At 47.7% G+C, this 16,357-nt stretch overlaps 1 protein-coding gene across 10 annotated transcripts in view; it reads right to left on the bottom strand.

The window, feature by feature from the left end:
- Window positions 1-4,713: 4,713 nt before the first annotated feature.
- The window catches only part of PITPNM2 (phosphatidylinositol transfer protein membrane associated 2), a 94,526-nt gene continuing 82,882 nt past the window's right edge, over window positions 4,714-16,357 (bottom strand). For 5 of the 10 annotated variants that reach the window (XM_034428724.3, XM_034428721.3, XM_060691887.2 and 2 more), the window contains 10 exons: window positions 14,488-14,652; window positions 13,488-13,697; window positions 12,300-12,448; window positions 11,997-12,113; window positions 10,974-11,090; window positions 9,900-10,048; window positions 8,824-8,973; window positions 8,180-8,363; window positions 6,896-7,024; window positions 4,714-6,018 (listed from right to left, as the gene is read on the bottom strand). In XM_034428724.3, the coding sequence (XP_034284615.2) occupies window positions 5,671-6,018; window positions 6,896-7,024; window positions 8,180-8,363; window positions 8,824-8,973; window positions 9,900-10,048; window positions 10,974-11,090; window positions 11,997-12,113; window positions 12,300-12,448; window positions 13,488-13,697; window positions 14,488-14,652 (1,718 nt within the window). In that variant the 3' untranslated portion in view covers window positions 4,714-5,670. The remainder of the gene's footprint in view (window positions 6,019-6,895; window positions 7,025-8,179; window positions 8,364-8,823; window positions 8,974-9,899; window positions 10,049-10,973; window positions 11,091-11,996; window positions 12,114-12,299; window positions 12,449-13,487; window positions 13,698-14,487; window positions 14,653-16,357) is intronic. The other 5 variants (XM_060691889.2, XM_034428726.3, XM_087880381.1 and 2 more) reach the window with 2 other exon arrangements.

The following is a 16,357-nucleotide window of genomic DNA, read 5'->3' on the forward strand; positions in this document are numbered from 1 at the left end:
CTTTAGTGGATTGATGGCATCCTCTGTTCAGTTAGGAGTAGGAGAGATGCTCAGAAGTGGGTGTGTTTTCCGGATTTTTCTGGCACGTTTAAATTCTGGATAAGGATGGGCCACCACTTGGTGATGCACCGGAAGAAGCGATGGCTTCCCAAATTAAGAAAGGCCTGCCACCAACACCAATGAAATTATTTTACCCACGAATAATAATCATCACTCAAGATCCAAGTTGTTAGCCTGCTTTCCAGCTTGGCCTCAGTGGTGTAGCAGAAGCTGCAAATGCGCCATCCTTCTGTTTCCGCGTTCTTACCAATACCAAAAGTTTCCAAGATATTGCAATGAGTTGATTTGAGGCACAGAGAGTGCTTAAAACAAAGAGACTTCCCTTTGTTTGAAACCCATCCTGTGTCAGGGTTCCGACAGATGCCCTAATTAACTCATGAGCCTCGAGCCAAGTTTCAAAAGAAATCCAGTTATTTATTAGGAGCAACATGTCAGCAACTTCCCAGGTTAAGTCAACTCTGCTGCACGTAATTTACAGCTCAACTCTGATCCTGTTTCCCCCCTCCTCTCAATCTGTGTCATAAATCACTTTCTCCAACGAGGCACTTTCACAGGCTGTAGAAACCACGCCTCACATGCCTGGTTCTGGTAATCTGAGCTCCAACCTTGAAGAAGGTGTGCATGGAATGTGCTTTTGAACTGCTTCCGTCAACCCTCCCCCACTTTCCTCCCCATGGCAACTCGAGACCAGGAATGCTTTGCGAGTTGACACCTTGATTATTTTTGACTGGCGAAGAAAAAGTTACGTGGGAACTAGCTATATTTGCAAAAAAAAAAAATCTAGGGAGTGCCAGGGAAAGTTGAACCCAATGAAGCCCACCGAAGGAAATGGACACCGGTTAAAAGAGGCCCCGGGGTATTTCCGATCCGGTTCCCGGCAAGCCTTTGCAAAGAAACGAAGACGGTGAATAAGCCTTCCCAGTTCCTTTAATTAGAGGTTCACATACAACTGGTAACTGGATACAAAGCACACTCAGGTGGCAGGGGAGAAGATGGCGGTCACGTACGACAACAGCAAGGCGTCCGACAGTATCATGCACACAGAAACATAGGAACAAAACAAAACAAAAAGATGGAACAGGCTAAGCCAGACCCTCAAACGTCCCAAATGTGCATTTCCACCTGGAATAGCACTTAGATTTCTATACCGCTTCACAGTGCTTTGCAGCTCTCTCTACGCGGCTTACAGAGTCAGCCTATTGCCCCCAACAACTTGGGTCCTCATTTTAAGGAAGGATGGAAGGCTGAGTCAACCTTGAGCCGGTCAGGATCGAACCGCTGGCAGTCGGCAGAATTAGCCTCTGATACTGCATTCTAATCACTGGGAAAGCAAGGAGGAAAGGAAAGGAAAGGAAAGGAAAGGAAAGGAAAGGAAAGGAAAGGAAAGGAAAGGAAAGGAAAGGAAAGGAAAGGAAAGGAAAGGAAAGGAAAGGAAAGGAAAGGAAAGGAAAGGAAAGAAGGAAAGGAAAGGAAGGTTAAAAGGGAGGGAAGGTGGGAGGAAGGAAGGCAAGGCAAGGCAATATCACTTAGGCTTATATGCCGCTTCCCAGTGCTTTACAGCCCTCTCTAAGCGGTTTACAGAGTCAGCCTCTTGCCCCTCAACAATCTGGGTCCTCGTTTTACCAACCTCGGAAGGACGGAAGGCTGAGTCAACCTTGTTTTTAAATAATTTTACCACCCTGTATCCTTAATGGTTAGATTTTTCCTTTTCCCGGTGCCAACTGGACATGTTTAAAGATGACATTAGAACAGGTAGGAAAAAAAGAGGGCTAATGGGAACCCTGTCGTGATGGTGGAGACATTAAAAGGAGAGGGATGTTTCCCAGCAAAGCAGCTTTTGGCTAAATCCGGCAGGAACCGAACTTGCCAAGTCCCTTCGGCTTCGCTGTAGGACACGATAAACGTTCTTCAAACTGAAATGCTTTCCTGTTTTAAAAGGCAAAGAGATCTGCCTGGATTGAAAAGGAGGAGGCTTTCATTCTGATTTGCCTGCTACCTTTGCAAGCTACCTTTCTGCTATCGTGGGGCTTAAGAGGGTGATGGGTGGGAATTGCCAGGTTTTTAATACTGGACCAGGTTGGAGCCCCTCGGATCCAGGCCGATGGGTTGGGAGAAAAAATAAAACCGAATTCTACCTTACTTTCCAAGTACAGATGTTTTAGATCCAACCTTGGCCAACTTTTAAGATCTGTGGACTTCAACTCCCAGAATTCCCCACCCAGCCAACATGGGTGGATCTCAACTCCCAGAATCCCCCAGCCAGCATGTTGAGATCCCGTCCCCCATGTTAAAATCGCCAAGTTTGCAAAAAACATTTTGAGTTTTACGCTGACTTTTCTCTTTTTACACACATTTTGCAAATGCACACAGAGACATGAGACGTACTGTTGTTGTTGTTTTTTCTTTAGAGTTTGCAAAATGTTTACACATCAGGTTGCGTCTTGGCTGACGGGTTGTGCAAGAGCCAAGAAGGACAGGATGAAGTCCCCAAACAGTGTGGTTCCCTTGGCAATTTTTTGTGGTGTCTTTTTTGTTTTTTGTTTTTGCACGACATAACGGAGACGCGATGATCGGACGAGACAGAGCAGAAACGCAAATCCATTTGGACTCCTCTCTCACTCCTGGTTTTTCAACGTCCATCCCGAAGCGCTAGGCTCAACCAGAGAGGGAAGAAAAAAAATCCCTAAAGTAGTCAGAAACATTCCAGTCCCCTTTCGCAGTTGGATAATAAGACTGTTTAGGATCATACGATATGGCTTCCTAAACCACACACTCTGTACAGTAAATTTTACTCCGGCATGTTTCAAGGGGAGTGAAACAGACGCCGGAAAAAGGTGCACCCCACAGTTTCAAAGGGGGTATATTATAAAAAAAGCATTTGTTCATTTGAAAAAAAAAAAGAAAAATACCCAGGCAACCGACCGAAGCTTTGCGCTGGTCGGAAAAAGGCTGCATTTCACAGTGCAACAGTCTGGGGGAGTTCGGACATCTCATTGGTCTGGGGTGAGTGGTGGGGATGGAGGGGGGAAAGGAAGGAAAGATGGACGAAGTTGCACCTGCAGAGATAAGAGTGATACAAGCAGTCGGAGGCGAAAGAGGAGATATCCGAGCAAATATTTAAAAAAGTAGCAGCATCGCAGGCCAGTAAAGATAAGGCTGACCTCCCCGTGAAGCGGACGGGGCTTTAGAACAGGCTGAAATGCCCCCTTGGCAGCAGCTAGAAAATCTGGATTGCAAAAAAGGGGAGACAAAAAAGGGTGAACAGCCAGACAAAGCCCCCCCCCAACCCCCGTCTTTTCCCCCCCAAAAAATCTTTCAAAATCAAGCCATGTAAACAAACAGAGAAGCAGGAGGACAATACAGGTGGTCCTTGACTTAACAACCACAATCGACATACTCACCCACCCAGATTTCAGTTGCTAAGCGGGACAGTGGTTAAGTGAGTTTTGCCCCATTTCGCGCTATCTTTCTGGCCGCCGTTGTTCGGCGAATCACTGTAGTTGTCAGTCGGATGGTTGTTAAATGAATCAGGATTCCCCCGTTGGCTTTGCTCATCAGAAGAGGTAGCCAAAGGGGATCCCGTGACTCCGAGACATTGCAGCCGTCAACAAATACAAACCAACTGCCAAGCGGGCGGATTTTGATCACGTGACAACAGAGATACTATGCAGTGGTGAAATCCAATTTTTTTTGCTACCGGTTCTGTAGGCGTGGTGTGGCTTGGTGGGTGTGGCAGGGAAAGGATATTGCAAAATCTCCATTCCCTCCCCACCCCGGGGAATGATATTGCAAAATTTCCATTCCCACTCCACTCCTGGAGAAGGATACTGCAAAATCCTCATTCTCTCCCCACTCCTCGGGGAAGGATATTGCAAAATCCCCATTCCCGGGGAAGGATATTGCAAAATTTCCATTCCCACCCCACTCCGGGTCCAGCCAGAAGTGATATTTCCCGGTTCTCCGAACTATTCAAAATTTCCGCTACCGGTCCTCCAGAACCTGTCAGAACCTGCTGGATTTCACCCCTGATACTTTGACGGTTCGTAAGTATGAGTTATGGCCGTAAGTCCCATTTTTCCAGTGCCATTGTAATTTCGAACAGTTACTAAATGAACGGTTGTAAACCAAGAACCCCCTGTATTAGAAATCCACTTCTGCTCAGAGATCCTCTTATTTTTCAGCATCAAATCTCTTCCAAGCGGGGGAGAAAATACACCTTCTCCTAATCTCCCTGGTCAGATTGACGTGTCTACAAACGGCTAATTTGAACGTTTAAAAAAATCTTCCTGAAATATCGAAAGGGTGAAAGGGTTGGGAAAATCCCTCCCTTCGCTCAGCCTGCTGTGTTGTGCGTCTGTTAAGTACAGACAGACGTGCCGTGGCTTAACAACGCTAAACGGAAGGAGCCGCTTGAGAAGAAAACCAAAAAAACCCCCTCCATCCCAGTCCTTCTTCCTAAAAGTTTCTCAGTGCCAAACCTAAAAACTGTGAGGTGTGCAGTTGCGACGTATCTACAGTTTAAAAAAAAAACGAGTTTACAACCTCCGCCGAAAGCCGCTACTCTTAATGTTGGAAAAACAAGAAACGGATTCCAGTCTTAACGGCAGGGGGTGGAGGGGAATAAATAAATAAATAACAACAACAACAACAATCTAAAAAGGGCTGGGAAGAATTTGGACGTAGCTTCTTTTTTTTATTTTCGGTTTTAGGCTGAGCAAAGATCGCCACCTCCCAGGTGCTCCGAATCGTACGGCAGGAACTGCCTTCTGCAAGTCGTGCCCAAATCGTGCTCCCTTCCCTCTGAAGGAGCAGAATCTTTTGCCTATTACACGCTTTTTTTTTTCCTGAATTAGTGCAATCCGTCAACTTCCAAACTCTTACTTTTTTTTTTAAAAAAAAAATCCTTTAATTAGAACCAGCCTTGATAAACCACCTATCCAATGGTGTGCGCATCGTACATGTAGCTTTATGTCGCCGAGTGGAAGCCGTTGAACGTGACTCGGCCCTGGAGCTGTGGCTTCTGCTTGTGGGTCCCGAGTCCTTCGAGTCTCCATGAATGAATCAAGTGGCGTTGTGATTGTAAAGCAGTGATAGTTGGCGGTGTCCCCTTCCTCGTGTCCGGGTCCCAGGGCCGGCCTACGTGAACACACGGCCCTCCTACCCACAACCTGGTCTGCTGCTGCTGCTGCTCCCAACGGTACCGGTGTATTTTCTTTGACGGTGTGTCTTCTCGTCTTTGACGGATGGCTAAGAAGAATCTGGACAGGCACATATTTACAATCTCTAACCCTGGATAAGAGCCGGAAAACGGTGGATCTTGAAGATGAGGCAGCTTGACATCTCGGTGGCAGAAGGCGGCTCCTGTTCTCAGCCCGCCCGGTTGCGCTCCACGTACCCAATGTCCCTGCCACTGTCCAGGCCTGCGTGTTTTGTGGGCGGGGGAAAAAGGAAACCCAAATCGCTCGGTTGCTCCTGGCCAGGTCACCGCCGCCCCACCGGCAATGAGTAGCACCATATTTGCCCATGAGCCCCACGCTGCTGGCCTTATTGTGGCCCCTGCTTCCGCCACCTGGGCAAGTGCAGCCGGCCATCATTGCGCCTCGGACGCCTCTACTTCTGACCCAAGTTCCCCGGTTCGAGCCTTGGGACCGTGGTTCGTCCCCAGCAGCCCGTGGCGAGACTCATACTCCGTTGGGTGCGTTCTCGGTCCCTTTCCTGGTGACTTTCGGAGTGGCTTTGCGTCCGCTCTGGACGGTAACCGGCACTGTGGCCAGCGGACACAGTGGGCTGAGAGGAGATGGTTCGCAGCAGGTGGTTCCTCTTGCGCAAGAATTCGGTTTGGCCCGGGAGTCCGAAGCTGCCCTTCCGGAGAGCCATCCGCGTGGTGTTCTTGGCAGGCCGGGAGCGATGGGTGTACTCCAGCTGGGCCAGATGGGATGCGTAGCCTTCTGTGATGAACTACGGGACAAAAGACACCAAAAACTCCTTATTTTGGGGCTTAGGGTCAAAGAACTTCTCTTTCAGATGACCTACCTACAGATAGGCTTCCTAGCCCTTTTCCTCCCCTGCCTCTCTCGATCACTGTCACCGAAGTCTTGTCTTTCCCTGTGTTTCTTCTTCCCGTATCTGATGAACACAATCCTGTTTTCCCTTTGAAAATCCGGACAAGAAGTGTTTTTTTCCCTCTTCTTTCCTAGGGAGGGTCCCTTCCAAAATGCCTCCCACCCTTTTGTGGGCTGAGACTTTTTTTATACGCCGGTTGTCCGATCTGCAGCTCTTCCCTCTGCCCCCAAGCACTGCCTGATCTGATCTGCCTAAGATCAGCTGCGATTGTCTGAACCTTTTTAAAAAAAATTTAAATCATGTTTTTTTCTACCGGTTCGAGTGAACCGGTAGTAACATTTCACACCCACTCAGTCATATGACACCCCCCCCCCCAAGCCACGCCTGCAGAACCCGGTAGGAAAAAATGTGTGTATGAGCACGAGAAGGGATCATAGTGAATGCTTCTCCCTCCATTCACAGTGGAGCTGGTGCTCCCTTTATGGTCCCCCCTGGGCCCCTGGGGATCAAAGTACCTTAAAGGGATAGGCTGCAGCAGCTCCGCTGTGATTGGAGGAAGAAAAGTCTCTCCCTATAGGGTGGGGGTGGGTGGGCGGGTCGAGCATCCGGAAGGGGTGAGCGGCGAGCGTGTGGGTGTGGCCGGGGCCAACCAGGGGTGGTTTTTACCAGTTCGGCGAACCGATTCAAATCGTCCTTACCAGTTCGCTCGAGCCAGTCTAAGCCGGTTGAATTTCACCCCTGGGCTGGACCCCTTACAATAAAAGGATCTTACTTGGCATTGGTTCTGTAATTTTTTGGTGGACCGCCCGACAATGTAGATCTGTGGAGGGGGCAGGTTGATGGACGTGTAGACGGAGACATCCTTGGTGGAGCCATAGGCCGCATGGATCTTCATGTCCAGCTAGAAGAAGAAGAAGAAAAAGAAGAAAAAACCCAATCAGTTGTCAGCCTGATATGTAACATTTACGACCATTGCAGCATCCCATAGTCACAGAATCAACATTCAACAACTGATTCATGTCTATGAAGGTTGTATTGTCCCGGGGTCACGTAATCCTGTTTTGCAACCTTCTGACAAAACAAAGTCAATGGGAAAGGCAGTTTCGCTTGACAACCGTCTTATTAATTTTAACAACTGCAGGGATTCACTTAACAATGGCGATGAGAAAGGTCGTAAAACGGGGCAAAACTCACTTTACAACTCTCTTGGGTAGCAACAGAAATTTCGGGCTCAATTGTGGTCGTAAGTCGAGGACTACCTGTACTATGAAACCAATTCATGCACCTCTCTTGGCAATTTATTTCTCATTGCGTATCGAGTACGTACTCTGTATATCTCGTCAATCCCATTTAATATCTTTTCCTTGGTTTCCTCCAACACTTCCGCCAAATTCTCTCCCTTCTCTTCTTCTATATTTTGAAATCTTAAATAATAATCCGCCCCCCAAGAATGTGAATCTTGATTTCATTATAAACAGGGCTCGCGTTTGATACTCAGCAATCTCTGGATTTTTATTTTTTTTTCCTCATAATGGCTTGTTAATGTTGTGGTCCGCCAGCAGCCTGCGGAGCTGGCAGCGGAGTCGGACAGCGATGAGGCTGAGGAAGAACATGGGCCAGTCCTGGAGGCTGGGGAAGGCCCGGATGAGGGCTCTGTGTCAGAGGCAGAGATGGGGCCAGGGCCATCTGGGAGCAATGAGCAGACTCCGGAGCCTCCAGAGGCGGACAGCAGAGAGGCAGAGAAACAGGAGGAGCCTGTTCCTAGTACACGTATGAGAAGAGCTGCCAGAGAAGGCAAGAGCAGCTACAGCAAAGAGGACGACTCAGGAGTAAGGCCAAGAGATGATTGGCCCCTCCCATAAGGCTTAAAAGACCAGCAATGGCTCTTGGCCTCTTTGTTGGAAAACAAAGTAGTATTGCTGCACTTATCTCTTGACAGTTAACTTTACTGAAATACAATTTCTGATCAGAAGGTCCCAGATTCTCAAAGGCGCATTTAATGAGACTCGGCCCAGACTGACCGCGACTGCTTTAACCCGCTGTGAATCCTGCTTACGTCTGTGACTAGAGACTTCAGGAAGTTCGCTTTGTGCCTCAAGGGATCATGAACCAGCCCATCGCAGAAGGAGACAATCCCGTGAGGGAAGTTGTGCTGTGCTAACCAGGCAACTACTCTCTGCTTCTGCATGTCGGGCCGGCCCGTGACGTAGATAATGAGGTAGCCAAGCTCTTGCCAGTGCCTAAGGAAGGGGAAAATGAGAAAGACGGATGAGCGGAGGGGAGAGACACAGCGAGAATATAAACACGGAAAAGGGCCTCTCGTTTTCAATTGGAAAAAATGTTCCTACTATTCTTATAGTATCCCATAAGGAGCAAGGCGGTGGTTAGAACAACGGGTGGAAAATCAGCAAGTGTTTTGAGACCTGTGTGCTGCTGTGAGATAGGGTGAGCTCCCGTCATTCGCTTCAGCTCCTAGCAGTTTGAAAGCATGCAAACGTGAGTAGATAAATAGGTATCACGTCAGAGGGGACGTGAAAGGAGCCCGCAACTGGGCATCTCCGCGGCAACAGTGATGTCACTGGCTAATCATTTCAACCCGGAAGTGCCTTGAAGCTTCCGACACGAAACCAGCAGCATGAAAATCCCCCTCTTCAGTACAACTTCCTGGCACAAATGCTCCCCACTGCTGAGCCCTCCTACCGTACGACGTCAACTGCTCCAGCCCTGACTTTGGGGTCACTGCCCATGATGGAGACGCTGGCTGCGAAAGAACCATCGATGCTGAAGACCACGAATTCGGTCCCCCGTGGTAAAACGGTTATGTAGCTATCTGCATTTGTGTGATCACCCCTAAGGAGAAAGAAAAAAAGAGAGTGAATATTGATTTCATGATATAGGTACGGTAGTCCCCGATGTATTCCTCCTCCACCCCCAGTCAGTCTTCTGAGGAAAATTAAATTGTATTTTGCCTATTTTAGGAATTGTGCTACAGTTTTGATGGGTTTCATCCTTCCAAATTAAGATCGACAGCATGCCTGCCATTTTTCAACGTCCTTGGTCAGAAGGGGGGACATGAAGACAACAGTTAAGTTCAGAAGCTACCTGAGGCTTAACCGAATAGACACCTTAATCTTCGCTGAGAGACTGAATAATTATTTATTTTTTCCTTATTTAGTTAAAGGTAAAGGTTCCCCTCGCACATATGTGCTAGTCGTTCCCGATTCTAGGGGGCAGTGCGTCATCTCCGTTTCAAAGCCGAAGAGCCAGCGCTGTCCGAAGACGTCTCCGTGATCATGTGGTCGGCATGACTCAACGCCAAAGGCGCCCAGAACGCTGTTCCCTTCCCACCAAAGGTGGTCCCTATTTTTCTACCTGCATTTTTTACCTGCTTTCGAACTGCTAAATTGGCAGAAGCTGGGACAAGTAACGGGAGCTCCCCCCGTTACATAGCCCCAGGGAGTCGAACTGCTGAACTGCCAACCTTTCAATCGACAAGCTCAGCGACTTAGCCACTGCATCCCATATTATGTTATTTAAATATTATTCCTTATTTAAGTTGTCGTAATTATGCATCTTCCTTCAAAGGGCAAAAACGGGACAGAAATCTAAAAGATAAACCATCGCTCTCTGCCTTGGGTTAAGGATGAAGACGCCAATAGCTAATCCATAATCAGGGGACCTCAGTTGCCACATCTGTGATTTTCAAGGCTATTTTTCCTACCTACCGCTCCACGGCTGTACCATTCCCTGGCAAACCTCCGTGCACAAGAACATACCTCACCACCATTTTGACAGGATATACCCCGATCCCCAGCCGTCTCTGCTCGGGAATCGTGTAGGAAACCCGTCCGCTGCTGTTGGTGATCTCTGTGTCAAAATAAACCCATTCTCCTGAGGGGGGCTGAGTCATGATGTGAATGTCCACCTGAAGCGCAAAGAAGAAGACATCTGGAATCTAGATTAGGCCCGGCACCATCTGAGTTTGAATCCCATGGTCGTACGCAGGAGTGGGATTCAGCCAGTTCGCACCACTTCGGGAGAACCGGTTGTTAACTTTCTAAGCAGTTTGGTGAACTGGTTGTTGGAAGAAGTCATTAGGGCAGAGAACCGGTTGTTCAATTATTTGAATCCCACCACTGGTCGTACGGACTATTTTCTCTTGGGTGAATCCACTGAGTTTATACTGGGGAGGGGGAGAAAACATGAACAGCCCCCGTGCAGTAGAACCCACTCCACTTTCTTTTGGTTAATCCAGCGTAAGGCTTCTCGTTCATCCTTCAAATGTGGCTCTACTTCGCTCCAATTTCAATTTTGGCTGATCGAGGGCTCTAGAGATCAATGTCTCTCTACCTTTGGCATCTTGAAGATAGGTAGACTTCAACTCCCGGAATTCCTCAGCTGGTAAGAGCTAGCTGGTGATTTCTGGGAGTTGGAAGTCCGTACATCACTTTCTTTTAGCTACATCTGGCCTCAGGCTGCTTATTGATCTTGCGGACGTAGCTCTCCTTAGCTCTAACTTCCATTCTGGTTGATGGAGAGATCTAGAATGCAGGTGTTCAACTTTGGCAGCTTTAAGGTAGGCGGACTTCAACTCCCAGAATTCCCCAGCCAGCTGCATTCGAGATTGAGAGCTCTGTGATCAATGTTTGACAACTTTAAGATAGATGGACCTCCTAGAAGGTTGGTCTGAAGGACTCTACAACCCATACCAATCCTTTCATATTCTACAAATGCCCACCGCTACACGAGCCATTACAGTTGGGGCATGAGATCTTGTAGAACCAAGCCCTCTTTGGTTCCACACACCTGCCATCTTTTCGAGCTTTCGCGGGGTCAGATCAGCAACTCACCTTCTCCCCCGTGAGCGTAACCATGTCCAATGGGCCGTACATGAACCTCCCGTTTAACACTTGGGGCCGATCCTCGTTGGCTACGGCGTCGTTGATTCGGTGATTGGCGGTGACATTCTGCCAAAAGAAGAGAAGGAGCCAACGTCGGATTTGGGATTCCCGTCGATTCCCACCACGGCAGATGCGCAATTTTATTTTGTATTTTCAACGTCTCCCACGCATACACAAATCTTGACGTGCCTTGTTGGTTGGTTGATGCAGGTTGATCAATGAGTCTGGGATGGCCATTAATCATTTTTGTGCACGGAGCTTTATTTAACTGAAGCGGGCGCTTTCTCCTGCCTGGCTGAGTGGATGCATTGATTTAAATTTGCTTTTTAATTCAACTCTCAGGGTGGCTATTGGTCCTCCCTGCCCCCACCCTTCACAGCACTGACAAATATTGGATTATACAACAGATTCTGCATGTTGCAACTCGATCTTGTACCCTTTTTCTTATTCACTTGATCGCGGCCATCGTGGTCAAAACTGTTTCATAGTTGTTGTTTTTTTAAAAAAAAAACCCTCAAAAAACCTCAGTAAAGATCCTTCGACTGTCAGAATCGGGTTTCGCTGGCAATCAAAAATTCAGGATTTATTTATCCCCTTTTGACTCTGCGGGCTGCTTTTTTGCCAGGTTTTCGCCGTACCCCAAAGTTGAACCGAATAGGCATTGAATTTATATAAATTAAATACTTCACCCTCATCCCTTTGCTCAGTGGGAAAATCCAGATCAAATTAATCTAACAAAAGAGCTTGAATTGGATGTGTAGTTTTTAAAAAGGCACTCCATTATGCATTTTATTGTTCTTAATCTGCACAGTCAGACAGTTATATTATTACTCCTACTCTCTGAATTAATGGTACCACTCTCGTCCAGGTTCTTAACACAAAATTGTAATTTGGGGCTTTATCGTCCTTCTCTGTCCCCTTCCCTCCCCCAATTTGGGGCCCTGGCCGATGGCGGTAACCAACGCAACCCACCCGTAGCTTGACATGAGTCCGTTTACGGAGCCATTTCTCCCTGGGTTTGGAAGGCGTGAAGACGGAGACCTCTTTCCCGTCCACTTCAAGGATGCTACTGTTTTCATGACGCATCACCTGAAAGATGAAATGGAGTTTGCCGACGCTGAGGTGCCATGTCTGATGAACGGGCTCCCAACCTTGGCACGACCCAAAAAGGCCGGTGTACAAACGTCCAAGGAGTCCAGGACCCACGCCAAGTCCATGATGGGCAACTGGCACTCGGCGGAGGGATGAAAAAGATATTGGCAGGAGGATTCTCACCTGTCGGAGGAGGAAGGAGACCACGTCTGTGGATTCCCAGTAACTGGCGTGAAAGAGATGTGGTAAGGCAACTGTGGGGAAGGCGGTCAGCGCATCCGGGCAGTAGAGAGCGTAGTCAATCCTTTTGGTTCCCCACCACTTGGCCGCAACTAAGAGCAGAAAGAGATCCCGTTGGGTTTCTGCAAAACATCTCAGCTTTCCATCTCTGTCAACTCCTAAGAGGGTGGACCATCCAGGAGAAGGTTCAAGAAAACTCCCTTGGTCTGTCCACATCCGTCCTACAAAATGTTTGGCCAACGGCTCTTCTCAGACCATGGAAGGTCCAGGAGGAGCTGTCCCAGCCACCCTCCTGGGAAAGTCACCAGATTGACCTTCCTTGCGGCTTTGATTTTTGGGAACATACCTTGAGGGACCGATTTCTGAATCTTATACAACAAGATAGCCAACATTAGAGCTTCAAAGAAAGGACAGAAAGAGAGGCTGGCCTGGATTAGAAAGCCCTCACTTGTTTATTCAGTGTAAGCATTCTTGGAAATTTAAATGGAAAGGGCCAAAGAACTGGCCTGTAAGGAGAATTCCTGGATTTTATGACCAGAAAAGCAAACTAGCTTGGTCGATTTTATTTCTAAATCAAATTTATGTAGCCTCCAACTCACAAGAAGGGACTTTGCTGGTCTTCACTCAATTCCTTTTTTTAAAAAAATGTTGCTCTTAATTCCAGGAAAAATCCACCTCTGAGATGATAATCGACAAAGACATCAAGTGGGACCACATATGGCTGAGCTCTCAATATCCAACTGACAGTTGGGAAAGCAAAGCAGGAGCTTCCAAGCCAAAGGATTTCTGCTTTTTCAGGCTCACAAAATATTTAAGGAATCCTCCAAAGCAGGGTACTCAAGAACCAGCCTTTCCTTCCCAATAAACAGCTCAAGAGCTTTGTTAATCGGAGGACACGGGGAGTGTAGAACGTTAACATGAATAGGAATGAGCTTGACTCTCTCTGAAGGGCTGTTAGTAGCATATCGGTTAATCTCCAGAGCAAGCGTCAGAAGAGTGGGTTTGTTAAAACAGAGAGCAAGATTTGAGAAAGGCCTCCAGTGAAGATGGTTTTTGGGTTCTGGAGACAGCGAAAGAAGAGATAAAGCAATTGCTCCATTTTGATCCCTTTCTCCTCGCTCTCCAGAATACCTTTGTGGACGTCGAGATCTGGAATCAGGCGAATGGCCTCCGTTTCCCCGTGGAGGGAGCTCTCAAACCTTCGTCCTAAAGGATTCGGGGATCTTTCGGGTTTGAGCCCCCCAGTTCTCTGGGGGAAGGACTGGTTGTGGGGTTTGTGGGGGAGCGCTAGGAGTGCCAAAAGGCTAAAACCTCTGGAGTGGTTGAGATGGTGTTTTTTCTCTACAAGGAATCACATTTTCGAAAAGAGAGAGAGACGGAGAAAGACGACACAAAAATAAAACACACGCTTTTGTTAAAACACACGGGGAAACATGCAAAAATATATATATAGATTTTTGACCACTAATAAAGCATTGGGGTTGTAGAATGCGTTCAACCATATATCGGATGAGTTAAAAGTCAATCACCCCTTGGACTTCGGAGTTGGAAATTTGGGATCTTGGGTTTAGCTGATGAATCAGGACAGGAAGTCGAAAAGGGAAGCAACTTTTGAAAGTTATGCCTTCTTAAACAAGGGTTTGTGCTTTGTTCTTTGGGGTTTCAGGAATTCTGGGAGGGTCAGAAAGCAGAGTTGAAAAACTCTGAAGGCCAGTGAGTTGGAGATGACGTTCTCTCAACCTGAGAACAAAAATGGACATTTTCACTTCTTATTTATTGCAATATGGCTGTGTTTCTCAACCTTGGCAACTCTAAGAGGCTGGAGGAACCTCAAGTCCCAGAGTTGAACTCAACACATCTGAGTTACCGAGCTTGACAAACTCGGCAGTACGAGCTCTGAATTTGTAAGGATTTTGCTTTTTTGACTGTGAGGGACACGTTGGCATCCATTTTGGGTGCTAATCGCTCCTCGGCCCTTTCCTTCTTTTGCAATACCTTGAAAAGCTCCATGTTTATTCCCAGGCTTGGAGAACTTCGGAGAGGAGCAGTAGAAGGCATCAGCTGATGTTTGCAGGGGGTTGAGGGAACTAAGCATGGGGCAGGCTTATTTCCGTGGGGGAAAAACACTTACTGTTGGCTATGTTGGAAGCAGTGTAACTGTCGGCCATTCCGGACACTTGGCTGACAATGCTCACTTCACTTGCTCTCCGGAAGGCCCTGAACTGGGGGGCGGAAACGGGAGCAGACGGGGAGGTATTTTCCACCAAGACGCCACCATGAGACTGAACAACATCTGCTACAGGGACGAAACGGGGAAAACGAGAATATTAAACCCAACCACAAACACACAAAGACAACCAGGATGCCATAAATACGTCAAGAAATTGTTTTAGAAAAGAAAGAAAAGAAAAAAAGCAGGCAGACATACAAAATTAGGCGGGATGCCACCACGGTGGACACCCAATCAAAGCTCTTGGAACCAACACCATAGAAAAAGCTTTGGTAGGGAAGCACCAAGGGGAAAAAATTAGGTGGACATCTTATGGCGAAAGCATCAAAACAGGATCTCCACAGCCATGGAAACCAACAGAAAAGAAGCTCAACGAATCTTCCTCAGAAGGAAGGAGAAACATCTAAGAATTCCACCCGAGTGCTGGAATGACTCACACCAAACAGGCACAGTTTGTGGAGAGCAGAGTTTCTCAACTATGGCGACCTTAATTCTAAGAGATGAAGTCCACATATTTTAAGGTCATCAGGCAGGCTGGGGAATTCTGGGAGTTGAAGTCCATACATCTTAAGGATGCCACGCTGGCTGGGGAATTCTGGGAGTTGAAGTCCATACATCTTAAGGATGCCACGCTGGCTGGGGAATTCTGGGAGTTGAAGTCCATACATCTTAAGGATGCCACGCTGGCTGGGGAATTCTGGGAGTTGAAGTCTCCATATCTTAAGGTTGCCAGGCAGGCTGGGGAATTCTGGGAGTTGAAGTCCACATATCTTAAGGTCGCCAGGCAGGCTGGGGAATTCTGGGAGTTGAAGTCTCCATATCTTAAGGTTGCCAGGCAGGCTGGGGAATTCTGGGAGTTGAAGTCCACATATCTTAAGGTCGCCAGGCAGGCTGGGGAATTCTGGGAGTTGAAGTCCCCATATCTTAAGGTCATCAGGCAGGCTGGGGAATTCTGGGAGTTGAAATCCACATATCTTAAGGTCATCATGCTGGTTAGGGAATTTTGGGAGATGTGTCCATACATCTTAAGGATGCCACACTGGCTGGGGAATTCTGGCAGTTAAAGTCCACATATCGTCAAGTTGCCGAGGTTGAGAAACGCTGCTCTAGAGGGGCTTCGTGAGTAGACTCCAAATCTGAATGGGAAGGAGGCATTTCTGATCCTTCCTGAAGCCCCTCACCGGGATTGGAGGAGAAAGAGAGAGAGAGAACAAGGCAACCCAAATAAATCCTACAACTCAAACAAGCCATCCACAAGCTCACAGATATGCCATGCAGGAGAGCTGTTGGGATGGGGGGAGAGAAGCCTTGAGCAGGACGGGAGAGAGGGGAGGTCGTGAAAGCTTTCCCAAGGAGCAAGAAAGGTGGTTAATTTGCTAAAAAAAATTAAGTAGGTTTGGAGGCAGCCCCTGCAAACAATAAATGCAAGCTTGGCTATTCCTGGCCACATCAACCCAACTGAAATAAGCCAAAGAACTCAACTTGGCCATTCGTTGAGTTCTGGAGAAGGTGGCCCTCTGTTCCTAGAACTTCCATCATTCTGTGCCCACCAACGTCAAGCTGAGTTACATCCACACATTGAAATACTACACAAAGTTGACTTCTAAGCAGACGTTGCTGCAGCTTCTCCCTGAAGCCTGGCTGGCACCTTCCAGATGTCCTGAGCTACTGTCACCTCAACCAACATGTCAGTATTCTGGTTCCTGATGGGGGACAGTAGCTCAGCACATCTGGAGGGCAGAGGTGAAATCTAGCAGGTCCTGGAGAACTG

Source organism: Pantherophis guttatus, chromosome 17, assembly GCF_059756535.1.
Source record: "Pantherophis guttatus breed Tessera chromosome 17, ASM5975653v1, whole genome shotgun sequence".
In the NCBI taxonomy this organism is placed as follows: Eukaryota; Metazoa; Chordata; class Lepidosauria; order Squamata; family Colubridae; genus Pantherophis; species Pantherophis guttatus.